Source organism: Podarcis tiliguerta (assembly GCF_965153285.1).
Source record: "Podarcis tiliguerta genome assembly, chromosome: 5".
Lineage (NCBI taxonomy): Eukaryota > Metazoa > Chordata > Lepidosauria > Squamata > Lacertidae > Podarcis > Podarcis tiliguerta.
Genome location: NC_139538.1, coordinates 38,581,348 through 38,604,006, shown reverse-complemented (window position 1 = coordinate 38,604,006; position 22,659 = coordinate 38,581,348). Strand labels below are relative to the sequence as shown.

The 22,659-nt window shown below is 43.1% G+C and overlaps 1 protein-coding gene across 16 annotated transcripts in view; it reads right to left on the bottom strand.

Annotated features, from left to right (window-relative positions):
- The window catches only part of KIF1A (kinesin family member 1A), a 113,884-nt gene that overhangs the window by 11,548 nt on the left and 79,677 nt on the right, over nucleotides 1-22,659 (bottom strand). For 7 of the 16 annotated variants that reach the window (XM_083443147.1, XM_083443156.1, XM_083443158.1 and 4 more), the window contains 7 exons: nucleotides 21,124-21,179; nucleotides 18,045-18,153; nucleotides 16,745-16,811; nucleotides 15,385-15,469; nucleotides 14,083-14,188; nucleotides 9,432-9,458; nucleotides 2,055-2,169 (listed from right to left, as the gene is read on the bottom strand). In XM_083443147.1, coding sequence (XP_083299273.1) covers nucleotides 2,055-2,169; nucleotides 9,432-9,458; nucleotides 14,083-14,188; nucleotides 15,385-15,469; nucleotides 16,745-16,811; nucleotides 18,045-18,153; nucleotides 21,124-21,179 — 565 coding nt within the window. Of the gene's footprint in view, nucleotides 1-2,054; nucleotides 2,170-4,439; nucleotides 4,464-9,431; nucleotides 9,459-14,082; nucleotides 14,189-15,384; nucleotides 15,470-16,744; nucleotides 16,812-18,044; nucleotides 18,154-21,123; nucleotides 21,180-22,659 lie in introns of all 16 variants that reach the window. The other 9 variants (XM_083443157.1, XM_083443150.1, XM_083443162.1 and 6 more) reach the window with 2 other exon arrangements.

Genomic DNA, 22,659 nt, shown 5'->3' with positions numbered 1-22,659 from the left:
AAATGCTTTCCTGGGATGTTCTTGGCTGTTGGTACACAATGAAAGGCTCTCAGATGGTATGAGTTTGCCTTCAAGAGCAAAATTATGTTCTGCAGCAGGTTTCCCAATGATGTCATGCATGTATCCTTAATAATCCATAGATGTTTATATCATTGCTATTTGGAGCTACTCTCATAAAACTACAGTCTTATATACACTTTCCTGTACATACAACTACATGGAATCCTTGCTTTAGAAACCTGGCACCTAGCAGAGTACTAGTATCCCTTTTTTCCTGTCTTTAGTTAAAAACAACAATATTTCTCATGCATATCAGTTACTTATACTACAGGCAGCAGCACTTCATATGTGTTACTCACTGCCTTCCTACCCAATAGCAAATGCCTAGGTAGGTATCATATATCATAGAGCTATCATCCAGCATGGCCCACTGTTATAATTTGGATTTGCTAATTTAAAAGATTTTTTATAACAGCATTCGTTCTTTTTAGAATTTCAAGGCACTCTACATTCAGTTAGATCAAGCATAAAATACAACAATAAAACCATTGTTTTATTGCACTTCTTATGCCAGAAATATAAGGTCAAATTACACATGATGGTGTCAGAAAGAAAACAAAATCCCCCCCCCCCCAAAAAAGCAGTCAATGAAGTCCGCAATCCTTAGCAGAAGACAGCCAGGTAGACAAGAGGTACATAACCCTTTCCCTTCAGGCTCCCTCTCCAAAATATATGTATCTTTCATTGGGGCTTTTTTCAGCTAGAACTTGCTGGAACTCAGTTCTGGCACCTCTAAGACAACGAGGGAGGTGTTCATAATGAGTTCCATCACCTCTTCTTTGTAGAAAAATAGCACTATCTTTCATCTGAACGACTGAAAATCAGCTGGGAGCGGAAGAGATTTCAAGAAGAAAAATGGCCTAGAGAAGTTTTAAGGGCCTCCCCCACATGCTCTGCAGCCCACCCACTGCAGCTGCATTTCATGTTACTTGCCACAAAAGCAATTATGGGAAATCATACATCATCTTATCATCACATTTAGAGCTGTACTATATTTTAAAACAAGCATCCACTTGCAAAAAGATTTCCGCTGGGAGCAGGGTGGTAAACTCCTGCAAAAAGTAGAACAAGACTCCGAGGAGCTGCTTTCCCTACAAGTGTTATTAAAATAAGACAAGTTTTGGAAACAAGCAGACAGTGACATTTGCTAAGAAGTGCTCTGCTAGGAAGGATGCTCACTGCGTACTAAAAATGGTCCCTCAGGCTCTCTCCCCTGTCACTGGCAGTCCTTTCTATTCTCTTGACAAGCAGTGGCTAGCAGCTAGCTTCAGTTTAAGAGTCTACCCTGCTTCCCACAGATTGACTTGGATGAGGGAGATCCGAGTTTGAATGCTTGTTAAGCCATGAAGCTCATTGGATGATTTTGAGCAAGTCTCTGTAGGTCCATTTAGTCACTCTTCTATATGTACCTTAAATGCATGGAGGGAAGGGGAGGACTGCTGCACATGCTGCCCTTGCTCCTGATGTCGTCCCACCTCTATACATTATTCTGAAAGAGGGATCTATGTAGCTGTAACTGTGTGCATGTAGGCATTCCACATGACCTGGAACCCTGTGCAGTTTGAACCCTGCTCAATCAAATTGCATGGTGCACTTACTCATGCATAGGAGGTGTGCACCCCATTAAGACCTTCCAACTAACACATGGGAGCAATTCATTAAGACATTCCAGCTCCCCCAAACAAATTTCATGTACACACAGAAACAATGTCTGAATGGATTTTATCACTCAGGGTAAAATGCTGGGCTGGAGCTGATGTGAACTGTAAGCCAAAACATCTGGAGAGCACCAGGTTGGCAAATGCTGATGTAAGGGCTTCCTGTATTGCTATGTTAGCCTAGTGTCTTCCAAAACCCCATATTAGTTTGAGAATCACAAGGAATTATGGTACTGCTTAAGACAGGGAGGGCTGGAGTAAATCAAGGTGGAAGCCCCTTTCTAAAACTCAGCTCTGTGTGGTCTATTTATAGGAAATGACACTGATGAGTCTTGCCTCAATGTACGCCGAGAGGGTCATGTAGATTTTCTCTCTGTATGGGGTGACACGATTCAGCAGCAAAGAGTTGTGCATGGAGCTATCCCATGCCGCTTCAAACTGGTAAAACGTCCTGCAAAGAGACAGCAAGATGGCTGGTTAAAAATAAACACTACCATCAACCACTAAACTGTGACAATTGCATCAGCAGCAGTACGCAAACATGCACACACAGAGAGACATATTTGTGCTGAATGGATGCAGCCATCCTGGAGTGCTGTGGCTCAAAAACACCCCCTCATTATGAACAGCAATAGTGAAGGCATCTGTGGGAATCCTCAAGGGAAACTTCTGTGCTGTGAATTCATGGTTGTTGTTTTTAATATTGCATATGAGCAGAGGTGATTTGGGGTATGTTTTAAGGTTAAAATTTTAGCCATGAGATGATGGGGTGCCAGAAAGACAAAGAAAGAGGGACACAGTAATAGATAGAAAGTTGCTTGCAGGTGGCATTCTCTCATTTAGAACTGGCAATAAACAAGTTTCAAGTTGTCTGTGAATATTATGGCTTAGCAGAAAAATCACCCCATGTTTCTGCTTACATTGCCATGGTAAAGCCAAAGCTCTGTTCCATACTTATCTTGGGGTGTAATTTAAGCATGCCCTCTGAGAGTGAACGTGGGCAAGAGGAAAGGAAGCAAGAGTCAGGGGGAAAGACGAGGAAAGCAATACGAAAACAGAGAGCTTCTCTTGATCCCTGAAACAATTGGGTATTTTCAGATTTTGTCTAAAGCACTCCAGGGCCATATCTCTTCAGTCAAACATAGCACACAGACAATCTATCTTCCTTCCACAGGAAGGAGGTACTAATTTTCAGCAAGCATGTTCAGAAAAAAAAAGAGTGAGGATGCTCAGTGCTGCAGTCAGTTCCACCTCTCCAGAAGCATTTGGCATTGCAGACCTTAAAAGTTTGATATGTTCATAAAAGTGCTTTCAGTGAATTCTCTTTGAAGTTCATTTCCCACATACAGCTACAGTCACCAAAGCTCCAGAAGGAAACTGACTATTCCACCAATCTCTGATTTATAGGGAGTATTGTGACTCTGAATGATAGGGAGATTTAATTATCTCCAGACCTATCTTACCCTAGCCTTTTCCTGTTTGGTTACTGATATCTGAGAACTACTGTGCTTCTTGCTTTGTGAAATTAGGTACATAAGGTACCTGAGTTTAGCCCTTTTTGGGGGAGGAGGAAGTGTGGTCTTTTAGCTGGCCCTATTAAAAAAACACCAGATTGTCTTTTGAGAACAATAACTGAGATAGTCTATCAGTACTGTGACATACTATCCCACTGAGGAAGCCAGGGTTTCCAGAATGATCACCACATACGAAATAGAGGTTCAGTTCTTTGCATAATGGAAGCACCAAAGCAGATGTGAGCTCTGATGACATGCAGCAGCAACGGGGCTTCTCATGCCTGAGGGCTGAATGTGGCCCTCCCAAGCCTCTCCCTCAGATTCTCAGGATTCTCCCCAGGCCACACACCCTCTTCTAGTATCTTTGCCTTGCTGAAATGTTTATTTGAATGATGACAATTCCTTGTTTGCCTGGATGGAGGATAGAGAGATGGTTGTGCAGTGTTTGTGCATAGAACCCTCTGGCTTTTGTAGCCCATTGTAAAAGTCACAACCATGGATCCGCCCACATCTGCCTTTGGCCCTGCCTGCCACCACTGGAATGCAGCCCCGAGAAGGCTGCTCATTAGCTAAAACAGATCTCATGCTGAAAATGGTTCTCCATCCTGGATATACAGACACCCAAACTTCACTCTCATCCCCTTTCAGTAGCCTTTCCCATTATGATGGCATTCCTTTGGTAAAACCTATTTGGCTCAGCATTTTTGTGCCACTAAACAACAGAAAAGGGTGACCAAAATATTGGGACTTTAATATGTGTCTGAGCATCCTCATGATTCAAAAACATTTCCACATGGACATTCCAACACTCATATCAACATAGTCAGAAGTCTCTTTAAAAAAGAAGCCAGGTCTCCTCTTGGGAAGATTGTGCATTATAGTAGGTCCACCTCTCAGAAATAGTTGTTGACTCTTGTTAAAGAGGATCTGACTATTAGTTGATGATGCACAGTTTCTATCCCATTCTAAACATTGCATCTTGACAATGAGAGTCGCAGCATCTTGCCAAAACCAAAACTGAAAGAGCTGAGACCAAGATCACGGAGACACAAGCCACGGGAGAACAGGTAACTCCAATAGGAAGGAAGGAAAGAAGATTAGGAAAGGAAGAGGAAAAGGGAAGAGGAAACAAGGGAGAGGAGAAAGAGAAAAGAGAAGGAGGGAATAGATCAAGCAAGTGTGTGAGAGTAAAGTGAGGTAGAAATACCTAGTGTCATTTCCCAGTGAAATGCTATAAGTGGAAGGCAACCCAAGACAAACACATGTACACATACACACATACACAAAGAAATCAAAATGTCAGAAAGCATTGTTTATATGGTGCCCTGTGGAAAGCTACCCAGAGAGGCAGCTACATGGGGTAGATGGTGATTTGAACAGAGTGCAGCCATAGATTGTTGTGAATTTGGTAAAGGTGGGCAACAAATGAAAAGCAAAAAGACTATTGTCCCTTCACTCTGGGAGCTTCTAGACCAGCTGTTTGTTAAGCATTGATCCTGACACGTTTGCACAGAGGCTTTACAACATTGCCTGTTTATTGAGCATTAATCTTGATATGTTTGCATGGAGGTTATACAATATTGCTAGCTAGTGGTTGTTATCCTGCACTTTCCAGGGCAATTTTCTTATCAGACCTTTTCTGGTGAGAAAAGTGACAGGATATTAGCACTAGAAACTGCAGGATAATAACCTCGTCTTGTATAAGTGAACAGTCAATCTGGAAGTGCCCTCTCTTGGTAGAAAAACATGGTCACAGAATGAAATTCAGAACATAGTTTTGCATATTCAACACTCTCCTTTCACTTTTTAGTTGAATTTCTAATATCTGTGTCCATCCAGCTAGGCTCCCTTCCCCTGCATTAGGGGATCAAGGATCAAGACTCTGTTTTCAGTGGAGCGTGATTCTTATCAAGATTTTGATTCACAGTGTGAAAAATGGACTAAAATGACTTGAGCAAGGCAAAAGCAGAAAGGGGTGCTGGTGAAATTCGCACAAACAATAGTTTTCAGCCCTCTTCCAAAGAAAACATGCCAAATACAAATGAATCACTGAAAACACATTGCTAAGCAAATATTGTATGTGGTGTGGGTGGGAAGGTGAGGTTGTGCGTTCCTTTTAAAAAAAGAAGAACACAGAATTTTGCACTGTCAAGAACTTAATGGGAATGCCACTAGTATGTCTTTCAAATCTAGAAGTTAATATGAAGGAAGGCTATTCTGGGGGGCTAAGTGTATGGAATTCTGATTATGTCACTTCATTCATTGTATGTGATATTTGCACTGAGAACCTTGGCTGTTCATCCATTGCCCTAGACTCATTCACTCAACAATAAACTTTAACCCTACTCCATAGGTTATGGGCTTGTCTACACTGATACACTAGAAAAGAAGAAATGTGTATGTGTGTGCTCTTTAATTATTGGATCCTTTGACAACACCAGAAATATATATTACTAATACAATCACTTTCCTAAGCATCTGGTATTCAATTTGGAGAATTTAGAAATATATTATCAAGCAGAAGTTGCATATAAGCAGAAGTTGCATTTTTTTCAACAGGCAATTTAGCTCACACATAATACATTGCTAGTCAGATGGTAGGGATGAGAATAAAGCTTTAAATTCTGTAATCTAGTCTAGAATTTACACTCAAGTATCCAAGGTAGTGAGTTAGGAAAATGTATTATCAAAAGTTTCTTCAATTGGTCATTTGCAGGTCACATTTTAGAGAAGTTATTGAATCAAAGCCAGTCTGAATTATATAGAGCTGTTATGGAGGATCTGGAAAGCTATGAGTATGAACTTGCACCTCAACCCCTTGAACAGCCTTACTGTAGTGCTACACAAATACGCCTCCGTGTTGAGCCAGCATAAGAATGGTAATAGAAGAGGGAGCATTCCCACTGTTTAACCCATGCTGCCAGCTACTGCATTAAGCAAGGGTGGTTCACTGCACAGGAGGGTTCCTCTAGCAATAGAGTAAGTTGCTTTGTAAGGCAATACAGGACTAGGACAATGTGGGGCATCCTTGCTGGTCCCTGGCAATCCATCCTCCTCAACTGGATTTGGGCCTGAAAGACCAAGGAAATTTGAGGGTACACGGAGAGCAAGTCGTAAGCAAGCACAGTTTGTGACACTGCACAACATTGTCACTGATCACGGAGGCATGCTTATGAAGACATCAGGCATCACTTCCTATTTCCCAGCATTGTGAAACTGAAGCCAACATGAGATAACTTTCTGGTCTTAAACCAGCAAGGTTTAGGAATCACTGAATTAAAACATACTATACACTAAACTGTGATGAGCAATGGTGCTGCTAAATTGAAAAAGATCAACTTTTCTGGTCCAGATTACAGCATGCCCTGATAAACAAAGAGAAGAAGCAAGCAAGGTGTGCCATGCAAAGGTGCTATAGCAAGATATGGAATTCAAGATATAGCAATAATTACTGGTAAATACTAATTGTTGGAGGAAAATCAGCTGGTGTCTCAATTTACATAGAAGTGCTAAAAGTCAATCTGACCTGGGAAAAGGTCCTTCCCAACACCAAATACACACAACAACTGTCAAGTTCATCCCAAGGAGAACATTACCCAAGCTCACACACAAACCAATAATGGAACACAGTTCCACCATGCTACCTGGAACAAGCAATAGAACACAGTGGACGAAACAAACAGAACTGCTGAAGAATGAACTGAGTTCTGGAGTGTTGTTACTAAGGCTAGGGTTGGGGAGCAATTTCCCATTTAAACACTTTCTCAAACAGTATGAGAACCAATATATAGCCATCCTTTGAAATGCACATGAATCTCAATTTTGAGATGCCGTTCTCCAACTAGCTAATGCTTACAACAGTTCATTTACCTGCGGATATAGGGTGGTATACAAATTTATTTATTTAATCAATGGTGATGATGATATGCATAAAATGAATATATTCATGAAATTTATACATAAATGCATTATATTAGGAGAAATGTTGGGACCCAAACTTAGGAATGGAAAAAATGAGAAGCTCAGAGAACTGAAGCTGACGGATCCTTTCATCTCTATCCAAGACAGAAAGGCAGAATCTGAGGGTTGAATCTATTTATTATTTAACACTTATTGATATGTATTGTTATTTAACAATAGATAGACCCCTGCCTTAAGCATGGGCTGCCTAACTGCACATGTCTAATTTGGTTCTTAGGTATCTGCCAAACACTGACGGTCTCTGAGTTCTGGAAGTACACTTCCTGGAGTTAAAGGCCAGGCTAGTGATAACAATGAATGACTGGATGGCATATCATTATTTATTGGACTGCTATACCTCTATAATGACTACCTGCACAAAATGGTGCCTGGCACCAATCAGAGAGCTCATTAAATAGGCCACATGCAAGCAATAAACCACATATTATTGCTTTGCAGCACCATTGTACAGTATACAAGGGTAGTACAGTGGCACCCCGGTTTAAGAACAGCTTAATTTATTAACAACTTGGATTAAGAGCACTGCAAACCAGGAAGTAGGTGTTTTGGTTTGTGAACTTTGCCTTGGAAGCAGAACATGTTCCGCTTCCTGTTTGGTGTAAATTGAGTCCCCCACTGCTATGGGAAAGCACGCCTTGGTTTAAGAACACTTTGGTTTAAGAACGGACTTCTGGAACAGACTGAATAGTTACTCCAGAGGAATCAGAGGACACTTAGCATTGTCCAGTTTATTCCATTTACTCCATGAAATTTATTTCTTAGCCTATCTATACTTCCCTGAAATGACAACTTTTGTACCAAACTTTCAGAAATAGAAGCTCAATAAGCATGTGCCGCAACATAACCACAATCCCTAGAGACACCTCAGATCAATCAAATATCTACAAATGACTTGCAATCAAGGTAAGCAAGAAAGGCCTCATTTTATTCCTATTCTGCCCATGCTGGACTATTGACTTCTGCAAATCCAAGGCAGCCAAGAACTAGGTCCTGGGCTCTCAATGGAATTCATTCAGAAAAACCAGTAAACTAAAACAAAACTTGATATCCACAATCCCATTTTCTCAGCATTCTCTTCCTTGGCTCTAAATACAAAGGGAAATCCCAAACACACCTTAGGGGAAGGAGGAAGTCTTCCAAAGTTAAGTACAGTTTTCAGATTGTATGTAAAGATTGTCCACCTTGGATAATATTCTAAACGTCAACCATTCCCACTGGCTTGGTTTGCATGCAGTGCTAGGCCAAACCATGGCTCAGAGTGAATGCACAAGTGTGCAAGCTTCTGGAGAGGAGGTTGCAGCCACCTTGCTCTTCTTCCAGTCCTGCTGCACCTGTGAGTTAAGGTTTAGTTTAGTGTGTCATCTGAACCCAGGCTCCTGGTTTGTCTCCTGCAGAACTGCAAACCAAGAACAAACCTTGGTTACAGCTCATGGAGTGTTTCAAACCATGAGCTAAGGTTTAGACAGCATGCTAAGTTAAACAATTGCTTGGCTCAACAGCAGTGCAGCAGCAGGATTGGAAGAGGAGCACATTTGTGCTAAACCACTGTTTGGCTTAGCATTACGTGCAAACCAATCACTGTAAAACTTGCAGACCATTTAATGCTTGAGTTTCTTGGGCTGCGTTTTGCCAAACAGTTTTAACAGAAGCTGTTATCACAAGGCTCCTTCCCACGAAGCCTGTTAAACTAGGTTCTTCCCTCATCTCTCACACGGCAATGGCTCTCCTGCGCACCCCCCAGCCCAGCTTCTCATGCAGCCTGCATCAGCACACAGCTATCCAAACTGCCTTCGTGCCAGAGCTGGGAGCAAGGGAAGGGGCTTCAGCATGGACAAAGGGGGGGGGGCAGCATAGTTTTGGCAGATGTCAGAAAAAATTACAACCGCAGCAAAACAGAAAGTAAAACCAGCCAAAAAAAAAGAACATAGATTTACAAGAATTTTTTTTTAAAAAAGAGCTGTTTTTTTTAAAAAAAATAAAATAAAGGAAGAAAGAAAGAAGAAAAGGAAACCAAACAAGGGGGTGGGGAGAGAGACCCAAGGAACAAAATGGAACAAAAAGCCCAATGATACAGAAGAGAAGGAGAAAGAAGCTGGTGTATTTGAGTGGGTGGAGGGAAGTTCCAACTGTAGCATTGGTGACCACAATGCTGACTTGGGTAGGGGCACCAGGGAGGAGGTCAAATAAATAAATAAATGGGGAGGGGAACAAATAATACCTAGGCATATCCGAATCAAGAAACTGCCTGCAAAAACACAAACAATCACATGGTTAGTGTGGGTTCAAATGGGTGGTAACAGCAGCAGCAGCAGCAGCAGTTCCATAGTGCAGCTTCTCAAAAGCCCAAGCCCTATAAACAGCACCTCTCTCTGCCCACTGGCAAGCCACAAAAAGCTGCAGTAGAAAATAGCAAAGCATCCAATATCACAACCATTATGAGTGAGTGGAGTGAGTGAGTGAGTGTCCGACACTGACACTGAATATTGGGGCCTGAACTGGGGAGAGCTGAGCAAATCCTGGTATTGTCATGAAGTCCAGTGGGTGCATCACTTTTTGCATGCCTACCCAATTTCACAGTGGTCTTGTGAGCAAAGCCCAAGTATGCCACCTTGAATACAAATGTAGTAAGGAACAGGACTACCCTCTTGGTATTGAGATTTGAATCATGTGATGCCAGCCTCATTTATTGCACTAGGATTTACCTTGAGTTCTTGGAACATAACTGCATCAACCATCACCCAATAAAGTTATTAAGGCCCGAATGAGCCCCCGAGGCCGTTCTGTCCATGTTAATTCATGCTTAACCACTACACATTGGGGGACGGGCGTTAATGCCATAGCGACAAGGAGTTTCCAAGTTCTTCACTGCATTTATAAGAATTAAGGCAATGGAACCGTCTCTAGTGTCATAGAGGTTTCAGTGGCCGGGGGATAGAGGGAATGAGACCAAAATATATTGTTATTTGGTCTTTGGGAAGGCAGCTAGGTAACACACAATAGCAAAGCAGTGAGCAGAAGCCAAAGGTTCACATGATGGGTTAGGTAGGTTCCCACCCTTCTCGCTTCAGCAACATCAAGACCCAAAGCAAGCCCCCAGAGCCCATGCAGAACTGAAGGGTGGGGACTCTGGAAGATGGTGAATTGTCCATTGTCTTCCCCAGTTGCTCTAGATTGTCCTCCTCCTGCTGCAAAATCTGGCCATCCTGCTAGCAAACTCTGAGGCATCAGCCAACAATTCAGTTATCATCCATGCAGGCAGCTGAGAATAATGCTCTTATGCCAGGCACAGATCCAGAGAGGAAGAACCAAAACACGAATGCTCTGTATATGTGATTCCTAGCCCTCCCCAAGCAACCTGACAGGTGGCTCATGACCCAGGATAAACCTTTTTATTGTTCTTGACACTTTTGAGTTTTAATTGCTTTCTTCAAAAAAATGAATTTTAGTGAATTATGCTGCTTTGCCAGAGAAATTGATAAATGTTGTAAATGAAACAACCCAAACATGTCCTAAAGCATATGAATGCTTTGTTAGTTGACTTGAAAAGTCATGTTCAAGTGACTGCTGAGAGCCTGAGTAAGAAAGAAGCAGAAAAATCCATTCCCAGAATATGCAGTACAGTGGGGTGGGCAACATGTGACCTTCCAGTGTTACTGGACTACAGTTCCCATCAGCCCCAGCCAACATGGCCAGTGACCAGGGCAGATGGGAGTTGTAATCCAGCAACACTGGAAGGGCCACTGGTCCCCCATCCCCACAGTAGAGATATCCAATCCAATATGCAGAATTACCTAAATGGACTGCACATCCAGGATGACTCGGTTCTTTTACTGGTCAATATCCACCATACACCTACAGAAAATCTTTAATGTCAGCTTTATTCAGTGATCCTAGAACTTTTGCAGGTGGCTGGCATGCCAACAAGCTGGGCACTTGCAAACCAGGTTTGCTGTGCTTATCCCTAATAGCCAAATGTACTCACAAGATTGTCACAGGGGGAGCAGCAACTGTTGAGCAAAACTAGGGATGATCACCTTGAAAACTCATGACAGCAGTTACTATTGCTGTGAGGTTCTTCCTATTTTGCTTGTGCATGCAGTGTCTGTTGCTAAAGAAACTGCCGTTTGGAAATACTTTTCCATAACTGCAACTCCTCCCTCTTAATCCATGGAGCAGGTCTTTAGCAGCTGCTCTTTCAGAGAGACAATGCTGTATGCTGGTTGGCCCTCTTTTCATTGATTTTTCTGGGTTGGGTTCACTTAATCAGCCCCATTACTGGAACCCCTGCACAATGACTTCTGCTTGTGCAACAGGCTTCCCCCCCTCTCCTCCTCCCACATACAGTACCCCAAAATTGGCTCAAGGGGATCAGCAAAAATTCCAGAACAGCACATGGGGGTGGGGTGGGGGGCTTGTTCTGTCTGGCAAGCTGCAATGTTTGTGCAGACAGAACGTTCATTGTAGCACAACATGGAATTCCACTCCTTGGTTTTTTAACATTTCACTTTATTTGTCATTTATATATTGCTTGCTTATTTGGAAGAGAAACTCCATTAGAGCTGAATACTAAAAAGAGTCTTTGCTCTTTTGTTGACCTTAGGAAGTTCACATGCCAGTCTTCTTTACAGTGTTGAAAAAATGGGTGAGGGGTTATAAGCTATGGGCTAGCCTTGCCTCCATGACTGACGCGAGCCACAGCTAAGCCTGATGAAATTCTTCCCCACCACCCAAACATTCAGACAGCACAGGAAAAGGGCAGAGCTAGCCTGTGTGGCCCCACAACCCCTTTCACCCATTGTTTCAGCACTGCAGAGCAGGCTGTGTGAACCTCCCTACTGCCACCCAGCTATGCATAACCTTTGTCCTAGGGTAACTCACCTCAGACAATCTGTCTTCTCTTCCAGCATTTCTTCGGCAGCTTCTGTTTTTCACACATCACATACTAACACCTTGCCTCATCTGCAACCCCATTTTAATCGTTCACAGCTCAACCATACAAGCTCGTGATGAGTGGTTTCTTTTGCCAGAGGGTCAGGATAAATGATGTTATGTTAAATGTTTGAATGGAGATGAGTATTGAGGGACCAGCCTGGGATGCTTCAGTAAAAATGGAGTAGCCACACAACTACAGGAGACATGGAAAGGGATATTCCCTACCCGCCGCCCAAAAAAGTGAAAGAAACTGGGATTGGAAACCGTGTTGCCTCTTGCCTGTTGTTCTCCTGACATAGTAGCATGAGTACCCCATCCATGGGACCAAACTCAGTCCTTCACTTATGAATTATAACTGTTACAATGCATTACCATCTTGGCTGTCTTAGTGCAGACCCAGGTCATTGAACCTGAGCTTTCACAGCTGTCTCCCATAATGAACCACCTTTGACAGGATGGGCAGCAACAGCAGCAGATATGTTCTATGCTTATGATAATATTTTATTTTCTTGCTAATTATGCTACTTTATTTAATGTGCATTTTATACTTGACCTCCTTTGTAATGTTTTGTTTTGAAATATTTAAGATAATTACATTATATTCCTTTGAATCTATACTTTATATTTGACTTTCTTCAGTAATGTTTTATTCTGGATTCTTTTATTTGATGTTGCAATGTGTTGTAAACCGCTTTGAGATATTTTTGTTTAAATATAAAATGATATAGAAATGAAATGGATAATAATAATAATAATAGGTAAAGGTAAATGACCCTTGGTTAAGTCCAGTCAAAGGCAGCTATGGGGTGTGGCGCTCATCTCGCTTCAGGCCAAGGGAGCTGGTGTTTATTCACACACGGCTTTCCAGGTTATGTGGCCAGCATGACTAAACTGCTTCTGGCATAACAGGACACCGTGACAAGTGCCAGAGCACACAGAAACGCTGTTTACCTTCCCGCCGCAGCGGTACCTATTTATCTATTTGCACTGGTATGCTTTCAAATTGGTAGGACAGAGCAACAAGAGAAGCTGGGACAGAGCAACAGGAGCTCACCACGTCACGTGGATTCAAACCACCGACCTTCCGATCGGCAAACCCAAGAGGCTCAGTGGTTTAGACCACAGTGCCACCTGTGTCCCAGCATATTCTGAATTTGCCCTGGTGATAATGTGCTTGGTGCAGGCACTGCTATGCCAGCTCTAAGGAGCCAAAACATCTCCAAGCAGCTAGTGCCAACTTTCAACAGTCCTGTTCTATCTCTTCCCCAGAAAACCAGCTCTTACTGCATGAACAAGGAGCAGTGATTGTTGCTAATGTATAAGGAGCAGCATACCACAGACAAATCCAAAAATTCTGTATGTATGGGGTAAGACCATTGATTATTGGTAGAGCACAATATTTGCACACAGAAAGTCCTGGATTCTATGTGTGGCAGTTTAAAATATTGGTTAGCATGTGGTAGGAGAGATCTCTGCCTCAAACCCTGAAGAGAAGCTGTCAGTCATAGTAGACAATTATGGGCTAAATGGACAAATAGTCTAAGCCTAGTACAAAGTAGCTTCTGATATGGTTCTAATTCACTGGACATTCAGTGATAAGGTGATGGATCTTCATGGCCAAGGCCAAACTGGAAAAATCAGTCCTGTTTGGCTGGAATCTTTGTTACCAGCCTGGTAAAACTCTTCTCAATCAGAGGGATGCTTGGGGAAAATATTTTGGACCACTGTTGCTTTCTCTTTCTGCTACTTGGACACTGTAGTCTCGTTACTTAGCTAGCCTCAGCATGGCTTTAGCTCACTGGCTGTCCATACTGCAGTAAAGGGGTGGGGCTTTCAGAGAAATGCCCCCCCTCAATATATATTTAGGTACATACACTCCCTGAAAATCTACAGGGAGGTCATGTTTGCCTCAGAGCATGCTTTGTGGCCAGACTCACCGATCATCCTGGGAGGGGCGAATGTATCCTGATGACAGGATGTTCAGAGACAGGATGTTGGGGTCAATGAGGGATTCATCTCCTTCTGGGGTGTTCCGAATCCGACCTAAAAGCAGAAAACACCACATACAGTTTATTCCCAAGGGAACTCAAACGCAGGTATATTTTTCAGCCTATCAATGAGGCGATCCTGTCAAGCTGTAGCTATTAAGAAAATCATATTGCTGGGACATTTTTGTTTCTCTCACTATACAGATTCATGCTGCCTTGGAACAAATAAGAGGCAGCAAGCCTACCACACCACTATAATTTGGACACTTCTCAAAATCTGCCTGCATAAGCAACATAAATTCCCTGATATAGTAGCCTCACAGCCCCTGAGGTTCTAGGGGCAGAATAGCTCCTCACAATATATAAATACCATTTTGAATGGTTTTCACTGCACCACATACCAGAAAAAGACACAGATCTCCAGAGTACAGACTGTCTACAAGTCAGTAAGAATGCTTAGAGTCTCGGAGCACTGCTTTTGATGCTCAGCACATAGCATTTGTGTCTATAAATCTCTCTGGAGTCAATGGGAGTAAGGGGCTGCTCGGTTCAGGCAACCATGTGGCCACAACAGGGGTGGAGAACCATTTTCAGACTTAGCATTGCATTCCCTCATGGGGAACCTTCCAGGAGCCACATGCCATTGGTGGGTGGGGCTAGAGGCAAAAATTAGCACAGTAATGGATGTGACTCTTACTCCTGTACTAGTGAAGGTTGGAGCATTTGGTCAACTAGGGCACTGCCCCACTAACCTCCATCTGGCCTCATCTAACCCCCACCTGCCTGCCTTCTTACTTACAACCAGCCCAAGGAGTGGCACCAGCTATCAGCTTTCTACTCTTTAAGACTCAGGGCTGTCCTTGTAGAATTCGGCAGGGAGGAGAACAGAGACAAAACTAAAGCGAGTTGGTTCTCCCTGCCATTGGCTCTGTCTCTACTTCCTGTTGGCCTTCCTGCCTTCTGCCCTACCAGTTCCAATGGAAGCGAACCACCATTGCCCTGTTCATTCCAGCCACACAAAAGCCACAAGGTTTTCAGCCCTGCACACACAACATCCACACATCTTCACCCTCCATCTAGGCAAACCATCAGCATTATCACATCCAAGCCCATCACAAAGCCAGACCCATGAGACGACATGGCCCAGGGTGCATTCTGAGAAGCCCGGGAGGTCATTTTGCACTCCTGGGCCTGAGACTCCACCCCCTTGGCTAGGAGATACAAGAAAGGGTAGACACAAGCTTTACTTACCCACAACCAGCTCCCGCACTTCTTTCCAGCGAATGTGGCTCCCTGTCTCATGCACAAGGGTGACGGTGATCCTCCTCTGGATACCCTGTCATCCACCATGCCCAAAGAGAAAGGAGGCAGCGGTTATGAGAACTTCAGCTAAGCAATGAGCAGCACTGGGTAAATTTTGCCCTTTGCAAAAGGATATGTGCATGAACAGGGGCAAAAATATTGGCCAAGAGAGGGAGAAGGACATGGCTTCTACAACAGGTCGCCTCTTTATAAACTGGCCCTTAAATGAGGCAATCTACAGTGCTAGCCACATAGTCTATTTGACAAGTGCTTTGCCAAGATAGGCAAATAAATACAGTTTGTCTTGAGGATAACCTCATTTAAAGGGGTCATTTGGTCACTGCTTTATTATGCATATGAGCAAGATATACAACAGGGACTTCCTACAGCATATCAAAACTTTTGGCTGCTTTCAATTTTGATTCTGTGTTACTCCTCTTTCATTGCGCTGTGCTGCATCATAGTTACTAAGGGGGAGGGTATATTTTGTTGCATATGTGCTGCTGTTTAACCTATAAGAAGAAAAGCAATAAAAAATACTGTTTTTTTAAAAAGGAGGAGGCATTTTAAAGGAGGTAATCTGCAGTGCGGAGCACAGTTGAACCTCTCCCATTTCCTTTCCTGACAAAAGATTCTATGTACTGCTCAGCATGAAAAACAAATTTATGGCAAACCAGTAGAGTGAGAGCGTAAGGTGCTGCAGTGAGCAAGTGCTAACTCGGTCTCGTGACTCCTACAAATGGAATGAAGAAGTTAACCGAGCTAGGAGCAAGGCCAGATAACAGTCCAATATCAGGACACAAAGTTCTAAACCCAACAAGCTTGATTGCCAAGATGGGACACACAGCTTATTAGCAAGAATTAGTTTTGCAAAAATGTGTAGCCTAAAGGTGCACACTCCATTGGGGTTGGTGCACCTGTTCTCACCAGGGGAGGCATCACATGGCTCTGGGAGATAACGCCAGAACCTCCTGCTCCTCTGAATCCTGTTTAGCCACCCCAGGCCATGGCTCTGAGCTCTCTCCAGTCTCTGACAGCAGTTGAGATTCCTGTTTGACAGGGGAGAGCTTTTTTCCTAACTGTCTTAGCATCCCCACCCCATTCCTTCTCATGCACCTCTTCATGTGTGTCCAGAGTCTGCCATTCCAGGTCTGTGCCCAAAGATGCTTAGTTAAACATGGCAGGAGGCTTGTGTTTTTATCGGTGTTTCACTACCCACCTTCAATAATTTTTGGATGTAGAACTGAACCTAACAAAAATATCATTACAGAAAAGAGCCAATGAGTTTGGGTATTGGGGAAGAAAATACCTGGTGTAGAAGGAATGTTCCATGGCAGGGCATTCCTCCACGATGATCCACAACAGCAGGGATGTAGCTATAAAAGAAAGCTACAGTGAGACAGGATGTGGAATGTGCCCACAGCACCAAGTCCCCCAAACAGTGTAAGTGAAACACACTCTTAGAGATCCTTGCCTGTGTTGCCCATGCTACCATGACTGTATTTTTTGAACAAGTTCACTGAACATTGTATTTGCACCAAATGCATTCAGCCTGTGTTATGGGATGCCCTGAGCCTGCATCCCATCAAAGGCCCCACATTGCAGACAGGGACAATTGCTACAGAACACACCACAGAGGTCTCCACAGCTTCAGGGTCAATGCTAGGTTTATTTGCATCAGTCTATCCTTTGCCTTGTGGGAGAAGGGCAAAAGCAGATAAGAAACAGGGAAACACAGAGAGAGAGGCTTTCAGACTGCTTCACAGTCACTCAGCAGGAGGGCATGCAGGATTAAGGCAGCAAACTGCTCTTGATCCTGCACAGACCACACCCAGAAAAAAGGGTATGATCATACTGTGTGGCATGTAGGGATGGTGGAGAATTTTGATGCAGTATGCATTTAAAGCTGAATCTATCAATTTTGCAATTTCTGAAACAATATGTGAACCAAAGCACAGCTAACCTTCAAAACCTGCATTTATCCAAATTTTGCAAAGTAGTTCTCCCAAGCAATGTTTACAAAAATGTATACATTAAGGGAAGGGGGGCAGGGAAATGAAAATATTAGGAAAAAAATAACACGCAGAAATGCATTATACTGTATTAAGGGAAACAGACTGTTTCTTAGGAGAAATTTGCACTAAGATGTCAATGAATTTACATGAGGGGTTTTTTTGGTGGGGAGGAATTGCAAATTGTTGCAGAATGCAGAGAACTGAATTAAAGTTTGGAAAAATGAGAAACTGAGAGAACGAAAATTAAGATTATTCTATCCATAGCGGCATAAGGATATTCAGTTCAATTATTTGTGATATACCGTAACCGATACTCTTTTCTCATTAGGCAACTATTCACCCACAGCTTGACTTTTACATATAGGTTTTGTATCCCAAATTCTCGGTACAATGCTTTGCAAATATGTAGCTTGTTTCTAACTTGCATGTGCACAACTCAGCAAAATAAAGAATAAGAGAACTAAATGAGCACGTTCCTAAGAAGTCTCCTAAGTCATTCCTAAGACAAGTTTCAGGTAGGATGATCAAATTATGTCTCCTAGAAAAGAAAGCTATCCCCATCCCACTGATCCATTGACAAATATAGACACTTACTCGCCATTGGCCTCAAGCTCACAGATTTCAAAGAAAACCATCAGATCATACTTGCACTGGCAGGGGCCAATGCTGGGCCTTGTCATGGCACTCAGTTTGGTTGCAGGCACTGCAAAGGAAAAAAATTGAAATTAGAGGCTAAAGATAAGGGCAAACAAGCCCTATCTTCTCAGATTGTAGACTGGCTTCACAACTTGGGCTTGTCCACATTGGAGTTTACAGTGTGTATGCAGCTGTTCGCATTCCCATTTGATTTATGTAGTCCACATGATGTTACCCTTAAAGAACACCAATCTCAATGCTTCCCCCCTGCAAATTCAGGTTTACCTGAAATGGGGATGATCCAATAAATTGGGGGGGGGGGCAGGAATCAGGCTCCAAACAATTGCACTTGGGATTTCAGAATATTTGTTTCAGGGTTTGGGTGTAGGTGGATCAATCATCATTTTCTGCTACTCCCCTTTTCACACCCGCTATTTTTTTAATGCTTTCATTTATTTTCATGCCCAACTATTTCTGAAGTACTCCTGAATGCAGGAGCATAGCCTTATCTATATTTTTTCTTTGGAACTCTCAAATTTGCACAAAATCACAAGCAAACCACATAATTTTTTCATAGCATTTAATTGGCATAATAAGAACCAACAAAGTAGAAGGTGGGGGCAAACACAAAAGGGAACTCCTATTGGTATGAACTGAGAAGGCAGAGGTCTAATTCAAATGGGGGGGGGGGAGTGGATTAACAGCTAAATAATGCTCAAATATGGACAAGGCCCACAGCACAGCAAGGGCAGGACAGCCAGTTACACCAACACTTACTATCTAAAATTTAGAAAGAGTCAATGGTAAGATCCATTAATGTTTGAAGAAGGCTTTTGGACCCAGATATACAAAGAGGAAGATAGATGGGGCTCTGTAAGCAAATGCATAAGCACACACAAAACACATCTTCTCCTGCATTGAGATCAACAGACCCACATATATGAAAACAAAGTCTTAGTTTGTTTTCATCAGCAATGCAGTTTCTCTGAATGACAATAAGGACTGGGCTTAAAGATTTTCATGAAAGACACAAGACACACAAAGAAAGGGGAATGGCTAATGCTCACGGCATTGTTAAGTGGTGTAAAAAGAAGAACCATGTAGGTAAATAAGCATATTATTAAGAGCTAGAGGCATTTTTTCTGGAGTGGATGTTTGGAAAACATTGTGGTCGACTAGCATACATATAGACAGCAATTCTGCATGCCTGAACTTTGAGACACCCTAAGGAGATCTATTGTACCATGTCCTAGGACTCCAGAAATCAATTCCATTAGGCATCTCAAGTGGAACTTTTCACTTCCCTCTACTTGTGTTCCTCACTGGTGAAATTGCAAATGTCTCAAGTTAGGTTTTCTGTCTTTGCTCCCCCCCCCCCCCAATGCTATTCTGTAAGGTGCTGTGTACAGTTATGGATTTATATGCATTTATATCCCTATCCTTAAGCATTTTCAAATCTATTGGGAGTAGCCAAACACTGAAGACAGGTATGGGGAACATGGAGTACAGCAGCATCAGGACAGCCACAATTCCCATCAGCCCTAGCCAACATCATGGGAGTTGTAGTCAAGCAACATCTGGAGGGCCACAGGTTTCCTTACCCCTTATTTAAGAGAAGAATGAATGGCCCAACACCATCACTGAATCCCGTGAGCTGCACTAACAGCCCATAAATAAATATAAGCACACAAGACACACACACACAGAGCCCAGAAGAAAGAGGTAACAGGAAATCACATAGAACACTGCACACAGCAGAATGGAATATCCCGTTGACTCAGGGATCAAAGTCATCCTGTGAGGGACTCACATATGTTGTGGATTCATTCAAGACACTAAACAAACTAAACTTGGGAACAGAAAGCAATGCAATTACACTGCTTTATGGTGTCCCCTTTTTTCCTATCCTTCTCAGTAGTGCATTGGTGCCTTTCTCAGGAGCCCTCCAAGTCAAGATCCCTGAGTCTGGGCCTTCCAAAGCTTTGTCCAGGGACCAACCAGGCTTCTGAGCCTTTTTCACAACACAGTTCCCAAGTAAGAGGGATGGTGTGGTGCTGGGATCCTCCCCCTCTCTGATGAGGAAAGAGGAGGCTGTGCTGGCAGCATACAACATGTGTCCAGAGAATGTTTCCAGGAGCTGGCCAGCAAGCACGTTGGGTATCAGACCCTTAATCATCAGGAGGGATCTCTCTTGTTCTTCACAGGGGAAACAGAGAGGCAAACAGAGAGCACAATACAATATGAAACAATTATGCACAGAAACACGATGCAGCCTAAACAAAATACATAAGCAGCTCATCCAGTGCTTGCAAACCCCTATAGCCTTAAAATATAGTGTGCCATTCAGAACCACAATGTGGAAGAATGAGGAAGCCAGCCAAGCATTTATCACGTTAAACAGATACTCAGCAGTGGGGGTGAGACATACTGGTGACAGTAATGCTGTACGTGGCTATCACCGTGTTATCAACAAACCATCTATAGTGATAAAAGAAAGGAATGGAGCAGGCCTAGACAGCGTGCACACCATACATTTAAAGCACATGGCTTCCTCCAAACAATCATGGGAACTGTAGTTTACCCCTCATAGAGCTACAATTTCCAGCACTGTTAACAAATTAAGGTCCTATTAAATTTTTTTTTTGGGGGGGAGGGGAGTGACTTTGTACTTTAAGTGTACTCTAAATGTATGGTGTGTGCACAGCTCAAGTTTAGCCTCACTGCTAGAGAGAGCTGTGGAAAAGGCAAAAACTTAGAAACTTGCTGAAGATGTATATTCCATTGCTGGAACAAAGCAGCATACAGCTTCTGAGCAAAAAAGAGGACCCCCCCCAACTTAAAATGGAGGGTATTCAATATGCCACAGCTATAGGGCATGCTCAGGTCACTTCGCTGGCTCTGCTGAGAGACCTGCTCCATCACATTCTTTCATCCCTGGCAGCAGCCATTCCATGAGACTGCAGCTGCTTCTCCTATCCTTTTGGTTCCGACATTTCTATTTACAATCATGCTAAATGAAAAGCAATTTCTCTCCTACCTGGTTTGGATAATGGCATGACCCGAGGGAAATGGCGCCGGGATGGTCTTAGGGGGCTGTAGAGAAAGAAACACTAATTTAAAAAAGGGAACACAGGGAGAAGGAATTAGAATATATCAACGTAGGCCCAATGTAGGAATTTGTGCTTGGTCAAATAATAGGACTTGAACATGAGCTGATAGTGTACTAAGCAGTTGCTCCAACTCTTTATCCACCCAAGAATCAGAAGTATAGAATCATAGAATCATAGAATCATAGAGTTGGAAGAGACCACAAGGGTCATCGAGTCCAACCCCCTGCCAAGCAGGAAACACCATCAGAGCACTCCTGACATATGGTTGTCAAGCCTCTGCTTAAAGACCTCTAAAGAAGGAGACTCCACCACACTCCTTGGCAGCAAATTCCACTGTCGAACAGCTCTTACTGTCAGGAAGTTCTTCCTAATGTTTAGGTGGAATCTTCTTTCTTGTAGTTTGTATCCATTGCTCCGTGTCCGCTTCTCTGGAGCAGCAGAAAACAACCTTTCTCCCTCCTCTATGTGACATCCTTTTATATATTTGAACATGGCTATCATATCACCCCTTAACCTCCTCTTCTCCAAGCTAAACATGCCCAGCTCCCTTAGCCGATCCTCATAAGGCATTGTTTCCAGGCCTTTGACCATTTTGGTTGCCCTCCTCTGTACACGTTCTAGTTTGTCAGTGTCCTTCTTGAACTGTGGTGCCCAGAACTGGACACAGTACTCCAGGTGAGGTCTGACCAGAGCAGAATACAGTGGCACTATAACTTCCCTTGATCTAGATGCTATACTCCTATTGATGCAGCCCAGAATTGCATTGGCTTTTTTAGCTGCCGCGTCACACTGTTGGCTCATGTTAAGTTTGTGGTCAACCAAGACTCCTAGATCCTTTTCACATGTACTGCTCTCAAGCCAGGTGTCACCCATCTTGTATTTGTGCCTCTCATTTTTTTTGCCCAAGTGCAATACTTTACATTTCTCCCTGTTAAAATTCATCTTGTTTGTTTTGGCCCAGTTCTCTAATCTGTCAAGGTCGTTTTGAAGTGTGATCCTGTCTTCTGGGGTGTTAGCCACCCCTCCCAGTTTGGTGTCATCTGCAAATTTGATCAGGATGCCCTTGAGTCCATCATCCAAGTCGTTGATAAAGATGTTGAATAAGACCGGGCCCAAGACAGAACCCTGTGGCACCCCACTAGTCACTCTTCTCCAGGATGAAGAGGAACCATTGATGAGCACCCTTTGGGTCCGGTCAGTCAGCCAGTTACAAATCCACTGAGTGGTAGCATAGTCAAGACCGCATTTTACCAGCTTCTTTACAAGAATATCATGGGGCACCTTGTCAAATGCCTTGCTGAAATCAAGGTAGACTACATCCACTGCGTTCCCTTCATCTACCAGGCTTGTAATTCTGTCAAAAAATGAGATCAGGTTAGTCTGACATGACTTATTTTTCAGAAATCCATGCTGACTATTGGTGATCACAGCATTCCTTTCTAGGTGCTCACAGATTGTTTGCT